The sequence below is a fragment of the Aspergillus nomiae genome, assembly GCF_001204775.2.
Source record: "Aspergillus nomiae NRRL 13137 chromosome Unknown contig00330, whole genome shotgun sequence".
In the NCBI taxonomy this organism is placed as follows: domain Eukaryota; kingdom Fungi; phylum Ascomycota; class Eurotiomycetes; order Eurotiales; family Aspergillaceae; genus Aspergillus; species Aspergillus nomiae.
The window spans coordinates 1-16937 of record NW_015378385.1 but is presented as its reverse complement, the minus strand read 5'-3'; the positions used below and the strand labels follow the sequence as shown (position 1 = coordinate 16937).

The 16937-nt window shown below is 50.1% G+C and overlaps 4 protein-coding genes across 4 annotated transcripts; 2 read left to right on the top strand and 2 right to left on the bottom strand.

Moving 5' to 3' along the window:
* Positions 1-771: 771 nt before the first annotated feature.
* ANOM_009403 (IFRD domain-containing protein) lies at positions 772-2424 on the top strand (the record flags this gene model as incomplete). The annotated part of the gene is made up of 4 exons (XM_015554659.1): positions 772-1049; positions 1190-1289; positions 1346-2297; positions 2354-2424. Exons 1-4 carry the CDS (start codon positions 859-861, stop codon positions 2422-2424), a joined length of 1314 nt encoding a protein of 437 aa, XP_015403537.1. The 5' UTR covers positions 772-858.
* Positions 2425-2840: 416 nt separating this feature from the next.
* On the bottom strand, positions 2841-11133 carry ANOM_009402 (uncharacterized protein; the record flags this gene model as incomplete). Its single annotated transcript, XM_015554658.1, has 8 exons — positions 2841-4852; positions 5128-5710; positions 5791-5828; positions 6742-6867; positions 6964-7745; positions 7814-10620; positions 10710-10889; positions 10954-11133. 8 exons carry the CDS (start codon positions 11131-11133, stop codon positions 2841-2843), a joined length of 6708 nt encoding a protein of 2235 aa, XP_015403536.1.
* Positions 11134-12517: 1384 nt separating this feature from the next.
* Positions 12518-14277, top strand: ste7 (MAP kinase kinase Ste7; the record flags this gene model as incomplete). Its single annotated transcript, XM_015554657.1, has 4 exons — positions 12518-12805; positions 12856-13013; positions 13081-13618; positions 13681-14277. The coding sequence occupies 4 exons, from the start codon at positions 12518-12520 to the stop codon at positions 14275-14277; spliced, it is 1581 nt and encodes a 526-aa protein (XP_015403535.1).
* A 924-nt stretch (positions 14278-15201) lies between these two features.
* On the bottom strand, positions 15202-16937 carry ANOM_009400 (uncharacterized protein; the record flags this gene model as incomplete). The annotated part of the gene is made up of 2 exons (XM_015554656.1): positions 15202-15834; positions 15891-16937. Coding segments are annotated over 2 exons (1429 nt in total), but the record flags the coding sequence as incomplete, so codon positions are not given.

Genomic DNA, 16937 nt, shown 5'->3' with positions numbered 1-16937 from the left:
TGTCTGCGGCAAAAGAGAAAAAGAAAATATCAATAATAGATACCCCAGGGTAATGGACTATTACAAAGGAGATGCACAGTCATGGCTTCTCTAGACTACATATTATTGAGATGGCATGTCGACCAGTTCGTGCTACTCCATAGAAACAGTCGGGTGGATGCCTCAGCTGCCAGGCGAACCTGACTACTACGCCGGAGTACATACTTTTTGACGAAAGAAGATAAGCCAGACCCCGCATCACGTGGAGATAACTATAGGAACCATTGGTGGCATGGGATGTAAATGTAATCGCCATGAGGTGGAAGATCTGGGATCAAGTGCGCCTTGAGTACGAACGAATAGGATAACACAGGGCCTGCTAATTGGGGGGTTCCTACTATTTGAATGGCTGTGGTGAATAGTCCAGATGCTAGGTACATTTGATGCAGGTTAAAGAAAACTTATTATTATTATTTTCTTCAAAAAAAATAGAAATAATTTAAAGAATAATAAAATAAAATAAAATCACGGGATTCATCCTATTAGATATGGTAATCGCCGCCTACTGGATTTAAAAAGATTTCTTCTCATCTCTTCCTGTCGCCCACCCTCTGAGCCCTCAAATACTTTTGTATCTTCCTACCTGAAGACGTATCCTACCATGAACTTTGTCTCCGAGAAGTTATTCCTATTGTCAACTATTTCCATACCTCTCGCATAGCCCTACTTTGACCGACACTATTCTACTGCCGCATATTACGGCTACCCTCGAGGTCTCTATTCATATAGTCTTCTTTGCTTCTAAAACTTTATCATCCTTTTTGCCCTTCTACGGATCATACCTCGTTTAACAACGATCGTTGAATCCCAAGGTTAAACATGCCTGATCTTCGTCGTCAGGTCTTTGAGAGTGGTAAAACTATCTCTCGGAAAGCAGCTTCGCGTGAAGGTTCTCGCCGGACTTCACGCACAAACTCTGCTCAAAATTCCCACCAGTCTTCTCGAAATGCAAGCAGGCATCCGTCCGACGAGGAAGACGCTGGGAATCTCAGTGATGACACCGCTTTGAGGTGAGTTCGTCGTCTCCATTTCCAATTTCTGCGTTCTTGTTTTCATCGCTAGTGGCGGAATGATGTCATTGGCGTTAACAAGGGAGTAAAAAAAATAATAATTATTGATCGCACGTTACTAATGGTAATCCACTCGTCAGCATTGGCTCGCTGGACGATTTGACCGATAACCCTGAGGTTGACAACAACAATTGGGCCCAAGAACTTGGCGATGTCATCCAAGATATCTTGATCGCAAGCGTAGCAGTGTACTGAGCCGCGAAGAATGCTACGCTGCATTCTGTCGTCTTTTGAAGTGTCACTATGTCGAGGAACGCATTCGAAGCAGCGTCAACGACCTTTTGGGCGCCTTTTGCCGGAGTGTCAAATTTGAATCTAGTGTGCGTGAGACTACCTTGGCTTTGCGAGCGCTTGAGCTCCTTGTCATCACCGCGGTCGACAACGGCATCTATGAAAATGTGGAACCTATACTCACTCGTGCTATTCGAGACTCGACATCCAATCTTGTAAAGACTGCCGCCATTCATTGTCTAGGCGCATGCACTATTTTCGGGGGTGCAGGAGAGGATGGAATTCTTGACCAGATGACGTTCTTCCTAGACATTGCAGCTTCTGATGGGCAGTCAATCGATGCTACCGACGACCCGAGTAGTGTCACCGCGGCTCTTCAGGAATGGGGTGTTCTGGCAGTCGAAATAGAAGACCTCGAAGGTGAAAGCGAAGATGCAATTCAAATCTTCATGGACCAGTTAAACAGCAGTGAGTCACCTGTCCAAATCGCAGCAGGTGAAAACATCGCATTACTGTACGAGAAGAGCTACACCCCCCAAGAGGATGACGATGACGAGGATAGCGAGCCCGAGTCAGACGGTGAATCTCTAGACGACCGACAGGGGCCTAAATTGATTAAGCGCTACGAAGCCTACCACAATACTCACGAGCTTGAGCAGCAACTCCAGTCACTGGCCACGGTACATAACAAACGCATCAGCAAGAAGGATAAAAAGAACCTACACAGCAACTTTGTCTCGATTTTGACCACAGTTGAGGATCCGCGTCGCGGTCCGATGTACAACACAGCCATCGATCAAGACACCAATCGACATTACGGTAGCAAGCTGACTGTGAAGGTCGGCCGACAGGGTGTGATGAACATCGACCGGTGGTGGAAATGGATTCGGCTGAATTCACTCCGACGGATACTCCAGGGCGGATTTGCGGTGCATTACTATCAGGCAACCGAGCCGTGTTGGATAGTCTCCCGGTCATGGTTCGCCAGCAGACACCGGCTGACCGGGGGGCAGCAAAGAAGACTGCGAAGTCGCGGAATAGTCGACGGTGGGCTGTCCATGAGCAGTCGGATGAGGATTATTAGTTTTAGTTCGTCAGCTTTTGTCTTATCGTTTCGGGTCAACTCGCTAAACATACATCATACACGAAGATGTGTAATCATGTTGGCTATGTTCTCAATCATTTCCGTTACTGTATATTTTCTCATATTTTTCCTTGGCTAGTTTGGTTTGCAAGCAATCGTATCTAGTAGACTACTTAACGGAAGATTCTCTTCAGATCGATAGCATCTTCTTCAATCTTTAGTCATAGCATCTACCCTAGGTGAATCATCTACGTGGTACAATTGTCTTCGTGTTCTGAGAAGGACACCGTACGACAATATAGATAGCTAGTCATCGGAAACACATGGCCACGGCAGTCCAGATCATAATGACATGACTATATATACGAAACGGACATACATACATATGCGCTGACTCCAATGTAAGAAGAATAAAGTTACGTTTCAAACACTGGAACCACACCGGCCCAAGTTCCTTTCGACCGTTCTTCCCAATATCCCTCTTTACCCGACTTTAGACGCCACACGACTTCGCCTTCATTTCCGGCAAGATCATCGTCCACCCGGGTAAACCACTTTGGATTCCACGATTGACCTGCTGATTCCATCTCGCGGCGGCGGGCACGTTGGGATTCTTCCAGCTTGACCTTAACTTCCTCTGCCCGGTCAACGTCACCGTCTTCCAAGGCCCGTTGGTCGGGGCGGAGGCGCGAGTCCGTCGGCGGAAGCTTGTGATCTTCGATTGGGGTGATCTCATTGAGGGTGGCTGCGAATACAGTGAGGCCGTAGTGCTTTGGTGCGTTGGATACCAACGGCCCGGCATTCCACACAGGTGCTGTGGCAGAGCCATTCTTAGTCATCTGGAGTGAAGTGGTCCAGGTACCCGTTAGCCCGAGAGGTAATTCACGACCGCTAGAGTCCAGTGCTTTCGTGACGACCTCCTCGCTGCGGCCGGAGAACATGCCTCCTGCCTTAAAGGTCGACACGGTTTTCTGTCCAGTCGTCTCGTTCACAACCGACATTTCGCCGACAGGCTCGGAATATTTCTCACCTGCGATGATGTTGCGCAGGAAAGACGTGGCATTGGACCAACTGAAATGCTCACCGGTCGTATGTAGTGTTAATCTCATCTTTCCTTCGGTCACAATCTCTGCGGATTTCCCCCAGAATTTCTGCGTTGGCATGGGTGATTGCGCAACACTCCAATCCTTACTGTCAGCTTGGTAGGCTAGTTGCACGGGCCGGTGAGAAACTTTCTCTGCAATGAATCGGTACCCGAGATCTTCGCGGACAAGCTCGTATGTCTCTCCTAGCATGGGATTGAAGGGCTTCCGAATGGACCGCTCCTTGACCCGGTTGCAAGACAGTGATGAGAGTGCGTAGGCAGTCACATACATAAGCCGTTCGACTGCATCGGAAGCGCTAGCAGCATGGTCTAGCAGCATGGAATATTCCATCACCTCGGCCGCACGTTGTAACAAGGAAAACGGCTCGTTAGAGGACACTGGCATCGAGATTTGGGAAAGGTCTTTACCGACGTTCTTGCGGAGGAACCCGATCAAACTGGGAGGCATAACTGTCGGGGCGGGAATGTTCGAACGACGAGGAACTTTGCTGAGCGGCAAAGGAGTGAGTGATTGGTTGGGAGGAAACAGCGGGGCGTATCGATCACCCTGAGGCGTGGGAGTTTCAGAGGCTTCATCGTCACTGTCCGACGGCGCGTCGTCCACCACGACTTTATCCTCCGCCTGCCGGGCAGTAGCATCGGTAAAGTCAGCTGCCCCTTCGTCATCACTATCACCCTTTATCTTTAACAGCGGAGACGAACTGCCTCCGTCGACAGCATCGAAGAACTCCTGAGACAAATCCGATTCTATGCTGAGTCGAGACTGAGTTGTCAGGCCGGGTGGATGTCGTCGATGTTTGCTTTCCGCGATCAAGGTCGAGAATTCGGTAACGGCACTGTCTAGATCGCGTAGCACGGCCATCAGATGGTCATGTATCTCTTCCATCTGATCTGGGTGGCTGGTGATGCTACTCGGTTTACGGTCACCTGAGAGCGAAGCAGTGTCTCCAGAGGAGGGACCTGGCACCACTAGTTGCGTGGAGGAGGGCGTGTTCGTCGTGCGTTTGACTCCACCCAGTTGGGAACTTCCACTGGCTTTCCGTTTCCAGAAGGAACGCTTCTCACGCGCCTCGAAAGACTCATCGCCATTTGTCTCGGGATGTGGACTTGGTGACCGACCGCGAGGCCGCTCAGGAGCGCTGTAGCTCAAGTATTTTGGATCGGTATCCTTGGCCAATCGGCGTACAGCATCCCTGGATCCAGATATCTTGCTCACGAGGCTCTCAACCTGCGCCCATTCCCGCTCCTCCGCAGCATTGGTGAGAACACGCTGTGACGGTACGCGCAGCAGGGGTTCGGGATGCTTTCTTCCGCCGCCGGGGTCTTAGAGGAGGATGCTCGTTCTAGAGCCCGCTTCCATGAGATGAATTCTTGGTCATTGCTGGCTCTAAGGTGCCAAACTTCAGTGCCGGAGTCAATTGAAATCTCGCGTGAGTTCTCGTTACACGCGACGGCTGCTAAGTTTAAAGGGATGGAACCGCGTAAGGCAGACGAGTTCGGATCGTGGTAATAAGACAATGTAGACGATGTGAAATCCAGCGAAAAGTATCTTCTTGCCCAGCCCTGATGACGCTTCCTTCGTCGTTTCTGTAATATACCGGTGTGAACTGAGGCCGGATTAGTGTTGATAGATGGCGGTAGAACCTTCGCGGAGCTGTTTCCTCGTCTTCGCGAAGCCAGTGGCTTTCCAGATTCTGAGGAGTCGGTTCCACGAGACGGTAGAACCGCTGCGTGGGGTACTGGTGCCGACTGTGGGGACAAGGCTGTTGGATAGGTAAGTAGCACGAGAGTCACAGTCTTAGAGATCTGTTTAGAGAAGGTATTGTCAAAAACGAGCGCGTAATTTCCACCCTCATTCGCAGGCACGTCGTAGGTGCCCTTGACAATCTTGTCAGCCTCGCATTTGCCAATCCAATGAATTTGTTTCAGTCCAATGCCCGTTAGTCGTTCAATAATCGGCGTGGAAGCATTTTGTCGGGAGTTAGCATTCAGAGCGGTGGCTGGCAGGTTTTCATTCGAGTCCGTGCTGTGCGAGTCGGCAGGGGGCGAATTGTTGGATCCCAGGACGGCCGAATGGCCCGGATGCTTGAAGATGCCAAAGTTGAGAGACTTCCTATGCGGTTGAATGCTCCAGGAGATCGTGTGACCAGGTTTAACATTAACCCAACGAACAAAGTAGGACTACAAAGAAGAAAGACGACCACATTCACCGGTTAGTCGAGGGTTCCGCAAGTACGTCATTTTCGTCATATGCCCCTTACCTTGCTGTGGATCTCCAACTCCTCCATAGCCGCCATGACTGCGCAAAGAAGGCAAACGGGCCAGGTAGACAATTACTCCGTCAGTGAAAATCAAGAGGAGAATGATCTGGCTTGGTCAACGCCAAACTGAAGGGAAAGGGGAGCAGGTGAAGATGAGAAAGTATGGGTGGGGGATCGAATGCGTTGAAATCAAAACAATGACTTCAATGCGCCCGTCAGTGGGTGGGAATGATGGATTGACTCTCCACCGACTGGTCATCGAATTGCCCCGTAAGGCCGACGGTACGATCTATAAATAGGAAATCCGACCCTGGGTTTCAGGGGAAAGAGTCCGAGGAATTCTTCGAACAAGCCGAGAAAAAAGAACCTTGAAGGGGGTCGAGGTTGGCTGGAGTCAGCAGGCGGAGAGTGCGGAGTAGTTGAGCCTCCGAGAACCACCGACGCTTCAGTGCTTCACATGTCCCCCCTGGTCGATCCCTGCACTGCTTAGATGCCGATGCCGACAACGACCCTAGGTACATGTCCCGTCTTGCAATGCCTGTGGTAATTGACTTTTCTCTCTCTCTCTCTGTGGAAAAAAAATTAAAAAAGAAAAAAAAGAAAAGAAAAAAAAGTTAAAAGGGAAAAAAAAAACTATAATTTGTCCAACAAGAAGAACTCGGGTTATCGTGCCAATGCAAAAATGTTCCATCTTTTCTGTCCGCAATTCCAAAGAAAAAGAAAACTTCAGAAATCTCAACACCATCCAAATTTATAATAGGATATTACACAGTATACAGGAGAAATACAGAGGGAAAAGAAAATAGCATAGAAGTCACCTCCCCCGTCACCTCCGTTTGCCCGCTTGCATGTTGGTAAATAACAACTTAAATCCATTGCATAACGCCCGCATGTCAGGATAGGGATTGCGTTGGAGCTCGTAGCCTTGAGGAATCACCTTTACTGGCCAACTATGCAGTCGCGCGTTTTCGCCGGCTTTAAAGCAGAGGAAGAAGTATCCGGCATGTTTGGGATCAATACAGAAAGCATAGGCGGATCGTTTAGGGTTAGCTTTCGTATAAGTCTCCAACCAAGAATCTGCAGGTTTGATCAGTTATAGACCACGTCATCGTGTGTGTGTGCACAATAGAAACAGTAGCAGAAGAATCGGGCTGGGAGAGGGGAAACACTTACACGTAGCATCCTTGGTGCCGTCCTGGTACTTTTCATGCAGCATCATTTCGTCCACCTTCTTGGCCATCGCTTTAACATGGTTGAAGATCAAATCATCCAGGTCACTGTAGGTATAGCGACCCCCAACCTTCAGAGTCCGTCCAACAGAAAACTCGTTTTCCTTGTCCAACTCCAGTACATCGATGTGCTGGAAGATGCCATCGGCCACCTTCCATGTCACAGCCAGATGGTCATGGCCCTTTGACGACGGTCGAATAACCACATCACCCCGACTTTGCGATCCCAGAAATTCTTCTGCCTGGGTCGAGTTGAATGGCCTAAACAGCGGGTGCTTGATGACTCGCATCGTTCGTCCACCACTTTGAGTTTTCTCTTGCAAAGACTCGCGATCCTGTTGCTCTTGCCGGTCATCCCATTCTCCGCGCAGGCGGTCTTGAGTGTTGGACACTGGGCGACTGACTTGCTCCTCCCGCAGAGAGACGTTGCAGGTGAAGTTTTTACGGTTCAAAAACAGTATCTTGGCCGACACGGTCTGATGCGGTGAGTATAGTGCTCGCACGGGTATATCATATCGGTCGGTAAGCTCTGACTCAGGAACGAGGGCGTCGATACCACAATCCAATTTGCCGTCAATGTGGTCGTCAGAGACTCGCTTAATGGAGATCGGTACTACCATGCCCTCCGCCAATGTGTCCAATGTCTCACCCGTGAGCATGGTAAAGATGTCATCTGTACTGAGGAAGACATATGCTTCCGCAGTTCCTCGTACGGTTGTTGCAGCTCTGCCCGGATTGTTTCGAGGGTGGCGCGTTTTCGCTGATTTAGATTCTTTTCCAGCTGTTCCGCATACTCCTCCAGAATCAGATCATTGACTCGGTCCTGTGCTTCTTCACGGAACAGTTTACGCACGATGGCGCCTGTACCGTTTTCGTCCGTTTCCGCTTTGATGTCTTCCTCGTCCAACTCCAAGGCATCGGCGGCCATCTTCCGAGCAATATCGTAGTCTTCGGGGTGCACTCGTGTGTTGTCCAGTGGATCCGCATCCGGATCGACGTTCTCGAAATCAATGTACAAGAAGCTAGCGCAGTTATTCCAGACCTTGACGCCCATTGCTGGATACTGCGCATTCACGCCCAGAAGTTCTACACGATTGTTCACCACGCCGCCGTTCATGTTGACGATCTTGAGCAAATGAGCTGCCTTACGAGGACCAAGACCACAAACATAAGGAAGAAGGTTGGCCGTCGAGGAATCTGTAACCGCTTCATTGATGTCCACACCAACAAGGTTAACCATATCCACCAATGCTGTTTCTAATTGTTTCAGAAGTAGCTCTTGGGTGACCAGCTGCTGACCCGGCTTGAACTGAATAGAGATGATATCCCGGCCGAGCGAAGCATACTCTTTCAAGGGACTCTGCAGATACTTAGCCAAGGCAACGCAGTAATGTGTTAAAGGGGCAAAGCTGGGGTGGTCTTTCTTTGCCCGTTCACTATGCTGATAGAGGCGCGCCACCTCGTCGTTCACAATGACCACCTCCAAGCGATCACTGATTTCTTCGTCATGGTCATCGGTGTACGGGGCGCCGCGTAGGTCCTTTTTGTCGACAACCTCAGCTAGGAGTTTGTATAAACGACGAGTCTCGGGGGACATGCCGCTGACGCCAATGACATCTGGTCGGCGGCGGTCCACAAGCTCCACAAAGGCATCAACATCCTTGCCATCTGGGATGTTACGATCACGATCTCCGATTGACAAGTCCACAAACTTTCCATTCTCCAACACACGGCCGTCCTCTTCGATGTAGGCCCAATGTATAGGTTCCCGTCCCACAACGCCACTCCCGGTGGATAAAGCCAAAACACGGGGAACAGTTCCCAGCACCATTCCCTTAGGCTTATACGGGGCTTGATCCAATCGCTGCGAGAAAGTTTCTCGGCATTCCTTTGCCACATGGTTCTCGCATTCCTGGCGAATGTTCTCTTTCACACTGCGGTTGATCAATCGCTCCAGCTTACCAAGAGCCAGGTCCAAGACGTCCCGCCGACTACGGTTCCAGCCGTCCGCGATTTCGCTATAGTTATCGGATTCAATATCGGGATACAGTCGTTGGCGGAACTGGTCAAAGTTCTCAAAGCGGACCTTGACTTCCACCAAGCCCTCCTCTTCGGCCTTAAGCATGCGAAGATAAAGCTCCGGTCGGCGAGCAATGTCACTGAGCTGCTGGTTTCGAAGGTATTTGAACTCGTAGTAGGGGTGCTGCTCGTCGATTCTACGGAGGCCCTTCTCCGTTCGGAAGCAGTCGACAGCGCCATTCATGTAATACGCTTGGCGAATCACCTTCCGCATCTTAGGGCTCATCACGATTTCCTCAGCGAACAAGCTCTTGGCAGCTTTGATAACATGCGATGCATTGGAGAAATCATTATCCACAAACCCATCGGCCATCTCCTCCGGCCTCTCCGCTGGGTCTTCCGTGTACTGACGACGACCTTCCTTCAAGGCATTTTGCGCAAAAGCATCTGCTGTAATGCCGAATGCACGCACCAAGCTGTATGCCTTACCATTTCGGACACGCTCGAAAAAGGTCTTGCTTGACGCCTTCCGCCGGTGTGTTTCTCCGTTGGCATCGCTGTTCATAAGAGTCATGTCCCGCAGCTGAGACGCATACTGGAAATGAATGTAATCCTGCACATCTTGAAGCTCCTCCATGGTGACAGCTGCTGGGAGCATCTCCTCCACCACAGAGTCACTCACGTTGAATAGGCTCTGCAAATTATCATAGGTTTTCTGTATCGTGTTCCGTTTCTCTACCAGAGCCTTGAACTTGAGATCATGGTCGAATATGTCCCAAAGGTCCGTCATGTTTAAGAGCTTTTCCGCTCGTATCGTGTATTGAGACGCGTCAGCATCTTCTCCGGCACCCTCGGCAGCAGCTTTGACAGCATGAATCATGTAGTCCTTCCGATGCTGGAAGATGAACGGGACTTCCCAATCATCCGTCACTAAGAACTCAAGTACCTTGGCCACGGATCGTTGAAAAGGTTCGCGCAGCTCGGGTTCAATGCGCTTCTTGAGGAGCATGAGGTTAGAGATCCAGGCGGCTTCTTCACGAAATTGCTCTTCGGTGAGGACAACGTTGCGATACGGCTTCCGGGCAATCTGATGTCTTTCTGGTTCATCCAACAGACGGATCTGATTATCCTCTTCCGTCAACATCTTCTCCGCTAGCTGAGAGGGCTCAAACACATCCTTGAGATCCAAGTGTTTCTCTTCATCTTCCTCCTGCTCTTCCTCTTGATCCTCCATCTCCAGAGCAAACAAGTATTCGTTGCCATCCCCAAAGGCCGCGCGCATATCCTCTAATGCGTTTTCATCTAATCCAGCAGCATCAGTAGCTCCTAAACCGGTCATGCCCTTCTTCGCGGGACGGGCAATCTCTAGGTCCTCTCGCTCCCTCTGTAGCTCCTCATCTGAGAAAACGTCCTCCTCGATGAAGTCGTCCATCTCATCATGCATATGTCTCCTATGACCAGGCCTTCCATAGTCGCCTGCAGTTTCCTCTTCTTCATCGGAGTTGAAGATGTCGTCGATGCCTTGAGAGGGCTGTCGAAGATCACGATCTTTGTGTCCTCGTTTCAAGCGCTTGAATTTAGACTAATAAGATCATAAATTAAATCAGCCTGGTGTACTCTATCACATGCGCAGTTTAACTGGCACACGGACGGACTGAATTTTCTACATACCTCTGCGGCAACCGGGGCTTGAAGTGACGGGTTGAGTTCTCCGATGAGTTCCAAGTCTTCCTCATCTAGATGCTCATCTTCGCGCTCGCGTTCTTCCCTGCGTCGCTTCCTCTTCTCCCGCCGGCGCTCCGCGCGGTCTTCAAGTTCTTCATCTTCATCGACAATAAAACCTTCCCGGACCTGTCATAAAGTTATTCAGCAATGGTTCGAGCCTGGTTGCGCCTCCTCGAGTCGGGAAACCTACTGCACGGGCGGCCTCCTCGTCGTCATCGTCATCGTCATCCTCTTCACTTGAGTCGTAGTGGTTTGCAGTGCCAGCACCCTGATGAGCTTCGCCTTCGCCGTCATAGTCATCGGCCAATTCCTCTTCATTCTCCTCATCATCCAACATGGCCTCTCCCTCGACAAGATCGCGGGCGCTCATCTTGTACTTGTTGTGAAAGGCACGCTTCTACGTGCAGGGAGAAAGATGATGGGTGTTTCGGAAAGAATATGGAAGGGAGTCAAAAGAGAAGAACGACTAGAACAAGCCGCCACTAAAGACGGCACCACAGAAACTCCGGTCCAATGGACTCCAACGAATTGTGGGTATTGATGATACTTTGAACACTGGCTTGAATCAACTTGGGGGTTGTCGGCGAGCAAAGAGGCTCTGTGGCGCAGACAAAAGCTTCACCGCCTGGCGGAGCTATATGTGGCTGGGCTACAATATCACGTGTCTTGATGATAGACAAAGATCAGGTGATCTCTTATAGTAGCTCAAGGGGATAAAGAATTGAAGTTGAAATTCGTTGAGAAGAGAGTACGTAATTCATCTCGAGACGATTACGGGCATGTGCTAGCAGGTATTGCCTTGTCACCGTGTCTTCTTGTCTTATGATGCTTCTTGGGCCGATGAATACTAGTGATGCCGCACCCTGAGATTTACATAATTTGGGAGACAAGATGTGATTCCTAGCTAACTATTTCAAGGGCGCAAGTAATAGGTTAACGAGATATATAGGTTGCGAACGAACGTATCGTAGACATCAGCGTCCACGATAGCGTTGCGTAGAATACTCGTAGCTATAAATAACGGGATCCGAAGCGCCAGGCAAGTAACTATTGATCTATAAAAAATTAGCAACTTAACTGGTCCTGTGGTTACACTGAATATTTTACAAATTCCCTGTCGCTTCCTTTTTTCTTTTTCTTTTTTCTTTTTCTTTACTTCATTTTCATTCCTCTCCTTTTTCTTCTTTGCCCCTAAGGGATCCCTCCTCATACTAGTACTTTCATAGTGTCTCCTCTTTGTCCGCAGTGAGACCCGCGCGCTTGTTCCTGGTGGGGATCCAGACTCACTCTCTAACACCTTCTTCTTCCTCCACCCGACAGAAACTCCCACCTTATAGTCAGCGCCTCCGTTCGGCGTTTCATGCAGGACCTTTATTGAAAGATCCCCTTTTTGAAATCTTCCAAAATATTTGGAGACTGTTATCTCACATACAACATTATCCACAGAGAGTTGAGATAACGAATCGAGCCTAGATCGACCGTCGAGTCCCCCACCTTGTCTGCCTTTGAAAACACGGCGCTTGTCCACACCCCAGTCCCAATATACAAACCGCCTTGTTTTTTCTGGCTCTTCAAGTTTCACATTCTCGCTGAATAACCAGCATTTGGTTCTCACCACTTACGAGCAGTCTGACTTTTCAGCTACATTAGAGGATTAAGTCCGACAATTGACAAGAGGCGCTCTCACAATTATTCATACCTTTCCCTCAATTCACCCCTCAGTGACTGCGGCAGAGTAACTCTGTCGTCCAACCATGGCCGACCAATTTAAAGCTCGAACGCTGAAACGCAAAAACGTTAAGGGTCTCGCTCTGAATGCAGCACCCAAACCCCTCTCCAACCCGTCCGATGGCGATGCCCAAGTTCCCGGTGCGATTGGAAATACTGACAGCAACCGCACCGATACGCTGGAGATCGGGTTGGAGTTTCGCCTTGATCTTCGTAGTGAGGATTTGATCACCTTAAAAGAACTAGGGGCGGGAAATGGCGGTACAGTCTCCAAGGTCATGCATGCCTCTACTAAAGTTGTCATGGCCCGAAAGGTGCGAATCGTTTTGTTAGGCGTTATGGGGACCTGCTGATCATATCGTAGATTATCCGTGTCGATGCCAAGGAGAACGTTCGAAAACAGATACTGCGAGAGCTTCAAGTTGGCCACGACTGCAACTCCCCAAATATCGTGACCTTCTATGGAGCATTCCAAAATGAAGCCAGGGATATTGTTCTGTGTATGGAATACATGGACTGTGGGTGAGTGCAAAAGAGTTTTCACAAAAACCTATGCGAAGGTCAAGTATCTAACTGCTTTCCTCGTTAGTTCTCTTGATCGCATATCCAAAGACTTCGGTCCCGTCCGAGTGGATGTACTAGGCAAGATCACAGAGTCCATACTGGCTGGTCTTGTGTATCTCTATGAAGCGCATCGCATTATGCATCGTGACATCAAACCATCCAATATCCTTGTCAATTCGCGGGGAAACATTAAACTCTGCGATTTCGGCGTCGCTACTGAGACTGTCAATTCGATCGCCGACACCTTTGTCGGCACTTCGACCTACATGGCACCCGAGCGCATTCAAGGCGGCGCGTACACTGTCCGTTCGGATGTCTGGAGTGTAGGCTTGACGGTCATGGAATTGGCCGTGGGTCGATTTCCCTTTGATACCTCAGATTCTTCGGCAGGGGACCGAGCTAGCGCTGGCCCTATGGGTATCTTGGACCTTCTACAACAAATTGTCCATGAGCCTGCTCCGAAGCTTCCAAAGAGTGATGCTTTCCCCCCAATCCTGCACGAGTTTGTCGCCAAATGCCTCCTTAAAAAGTCCGAAGAGCGGCCAACACCCCGAGAATTATATGTAATATCCACTTTGTGCTTTGTGCTTCCTTTTGAAGTCGATTGTACTGACTCCGAGAATAGGATAAGGATGCGTTCCTTCAGGCTGCTAAACGCACACCAGTTGATCTTCAAGAATGGGCGATAAGCATGATGGAGCGACATAACCGAAAGTCTTATCTGGCTCCCCCACCGCCCAAGTCTCTCAAAGACGAGAAAGAAGAATCACCGCGCCGTAGCCCCGCCCCAAAGCCAGCAGTTAGCAAATCGTCTCGCACACCACATTACACGCCAACATCTGGAGAGATCCCGTTGAATATGGCCAATGAAATGTCTTCCCAAAGCCGGCATTATCACGTACCGCCGAACCCATCTCCTCGCCCCAGTAGGTCGACCAGATCTCCGCCCGCGATATCACTAGAGCATCTCTCTTTGGAAACCAAGGATGATGATTACCGAGCGGGACGCCACCCCTCTCGTGCGCACTTAGGAGACCCAGTGTCTGCACTGGAGCCACCCTCTCGTCAGCACATCGTATCTCGTTCGGCGAGCTCGCACAACATGAAATCGAGAATGCCACTTCAGACATCAGCTATGCCTGTTCGTGCAGCTCCTCCTCCCAGCGGGCCCTTACCACCGGCTCCAGTACCGGGAGCACCATGGCAACGCCAAGTAAATTAAGTGCATCACCATCACACAACAAAAGCTGTGTACAGTTGCTTTCTCAAATGGGTTAGATCTTATCATAGACTTCTCTGCAAGCAAGACCGGCTGATCGTCTCCCATCTTCGATCGGAAACTTGACCTTTGTCAACTGTCCTTGAGATTATCCCAACTTTTTTTTTTTTTCTTCTCTTTATCTCGTTGTCAACAATTCCATTGACGTTTCGATATTAAACTATTCAGATGACGAACTCCCAACTGATCGCTTGCTTGACCATATTGCTTATGATTATTGCATCAGCAAGGCGTATATTCGTTCATTGGCATTTTCCGAGTCTGCACCTCTTCTTTTTCTATTCTGTTCATTAATTTTCCTCCTGGGCTGGTCGCATATGTTTTGATAGCAATGCCTTTGTCTCTGGTTTATGTCGACGTACATTTACGTTTTTTGCCATTTATTTCCGCCTGGATGTCGAGCTGGCACTCTTGCATCTGTGTTGTTTGTCTCATCATTTGACAATTCCGAATATTCTGTCGATGCAAGGAACGAAGTACATGGATCCTGCATGTGTCACCTGTGTGTATGTACAGCTTTCTCTTCTCGTGGCGAGAACACATCATGGACGCTGGGATCATTTAGCCTTGGGTTGGGACTTGTACAAGATACTTGCGCTTTGTTACAATGGAACACTACAATCCAAGGAATGGGTTGAGCCTCATGGCTGGATAAGATCTTGCATTATCCTTGACCTGATGCCACACGTATACCTGATATAGTGGCCATAATCAAACCGACCCTTCCATCGTGGTTCTTTCAGGATAGAAACATATAGTTTCGCCTCATATTGAGCGGCAGACACGTAAACGAAATATTATAAAAGGAAAAAAAAAAAAAACACCACCCCAGATGATGCAGAAATGAGAAACACCATCCAACCATGAAGGAGATCGGAAGAAAACAAAGAAACCTTAAGAAACCACACTGATAGAAACACATAACAGGCATGTAATACCGAATAGAAGCACAGGAATAGCCTCGCAGCAGAAGCCACCGTTCTACAATTAAACCTTTCATCATCCCTCTGTACCCAAAGGTCCAGTGACGCCAACGAAAGCAATAAACCACATAACCTGATACCTAGACAATGGATCGTACGTCGTGGAGAAAGGGGGGAAATGATTGGAGCTCACTTTTATTTCATGGCCAGTTCAGAACTTGCTACCGGGCTTGGTCCCGGAGGCGTGGGTGCCAAGTTGGGACGCGGTGCCAATTCCACCATTGACGTTGATTTCCCTCCTCGAGCGCTTGCCGAGCCTCCCCGGCCAGCGGTGCCGCCGCCTCGCCCCTGAGATGCGGAAGGTGTGCCGCCTGCTTTGTCCTGTTCCGCCTTGGGCTTTGTACGCGGACGACGGGTAGTACTACCACCCCTGGATCCGGGACCTCGTACAGGGAGACCTGTTTCTTGGGAAATGGGGACGGCGGCTGCCAGTGGCGCTTGATGGGAAGCGGATTGAGGTGCTCGATTGCGACCGCCGCGACCCCGGCCCCTGCCACGTTTTATTGTGCCATCCGCCCTAAATCAAAGCGTTAGTGGTTGAGATCGAACGTATATACATAGGAGGGAACTCACCGTTCGACTTGCACCTTTTCGCCCTCAGGCACCAGAGGGCCACTATATACGAAGAAGCCGTCTTTGCTGGCCGCGGCCTGTTCCTGCCAGGCTAGCTCGCTATCGTCGACAAAAGGATCGTCTCGGTCATACTCTTCCATCTTCTTCTTGCGACGCTTCTTTTTCCCATCTGGAGCCTCCGGCCCGTTCGTGCGAGCTGCTGTGCCGCCCAACGCACTGTCTCCATCTAAGTCACTGTCACGTTCAACTTCGAGACTGAGATCTTCATCAGCACTCTCCCCAGCGGAGAGTCCCCGGCCGGATTTATCATTTCGTTCTAGTGCTGCACCCGCTGCGGCTACACGAGCAAGTCGTTCCTTGTGAGCTGCAAGGCGAGGATGTAAAGCGGCAAAGCCGTATTGTTCCTCGGCCAAGCGCGCAAAGTTGACAATCCTGTTGCCAGTCCCTTGCAATGGAATGTGTATTATAATACTGGGCGTCCGCCGAGAATCAGAATCGCTGGTGGACGCAGCGTCGCCCACGCCAAACAAGGCATTGGAGATCAGTCCTGAGCCTTGAGGCAATGGAGGCGGGGGCTCCTTGGTTGCACGAGAGGGCTTCGGGGACGCAGCGTTCGATGGAGGCGCTGTGGGGGGAGCTTTGGTCTCCTTTTTGGGTGCTTTAGGGGCCGGATGCGGATCCGTATCTACATCCATTGGGGTAGGCCCGGGCGAAGGCGCGCGATGGTTATTAGACGGTGCAGGCGCTGGAGGCTCAGGTGCTACTGATAGACGTGGTGGTGGGGCCGGCGGCGGCGGACCTTGAGACGAAGAATGACCGGAGGACTGTGAATCGTGCGATGGCTGTAATTGTGAAGGGGTTGGATAGGGCGATCGATGGGCGTACGGCGAGATCGGCTGAGGAGGCGGATGTGGCGTCGGAGCGATGACTGGTGTAGCCGCAGGGGAAGGAGAGTATATGGGTGTGCCATGGTTTGGAGAAGCATATGGACGGGGAGCATAGACAGTTGGTGAGGTATTTGTGGGAGGGTCAATTATGCTAGCTATA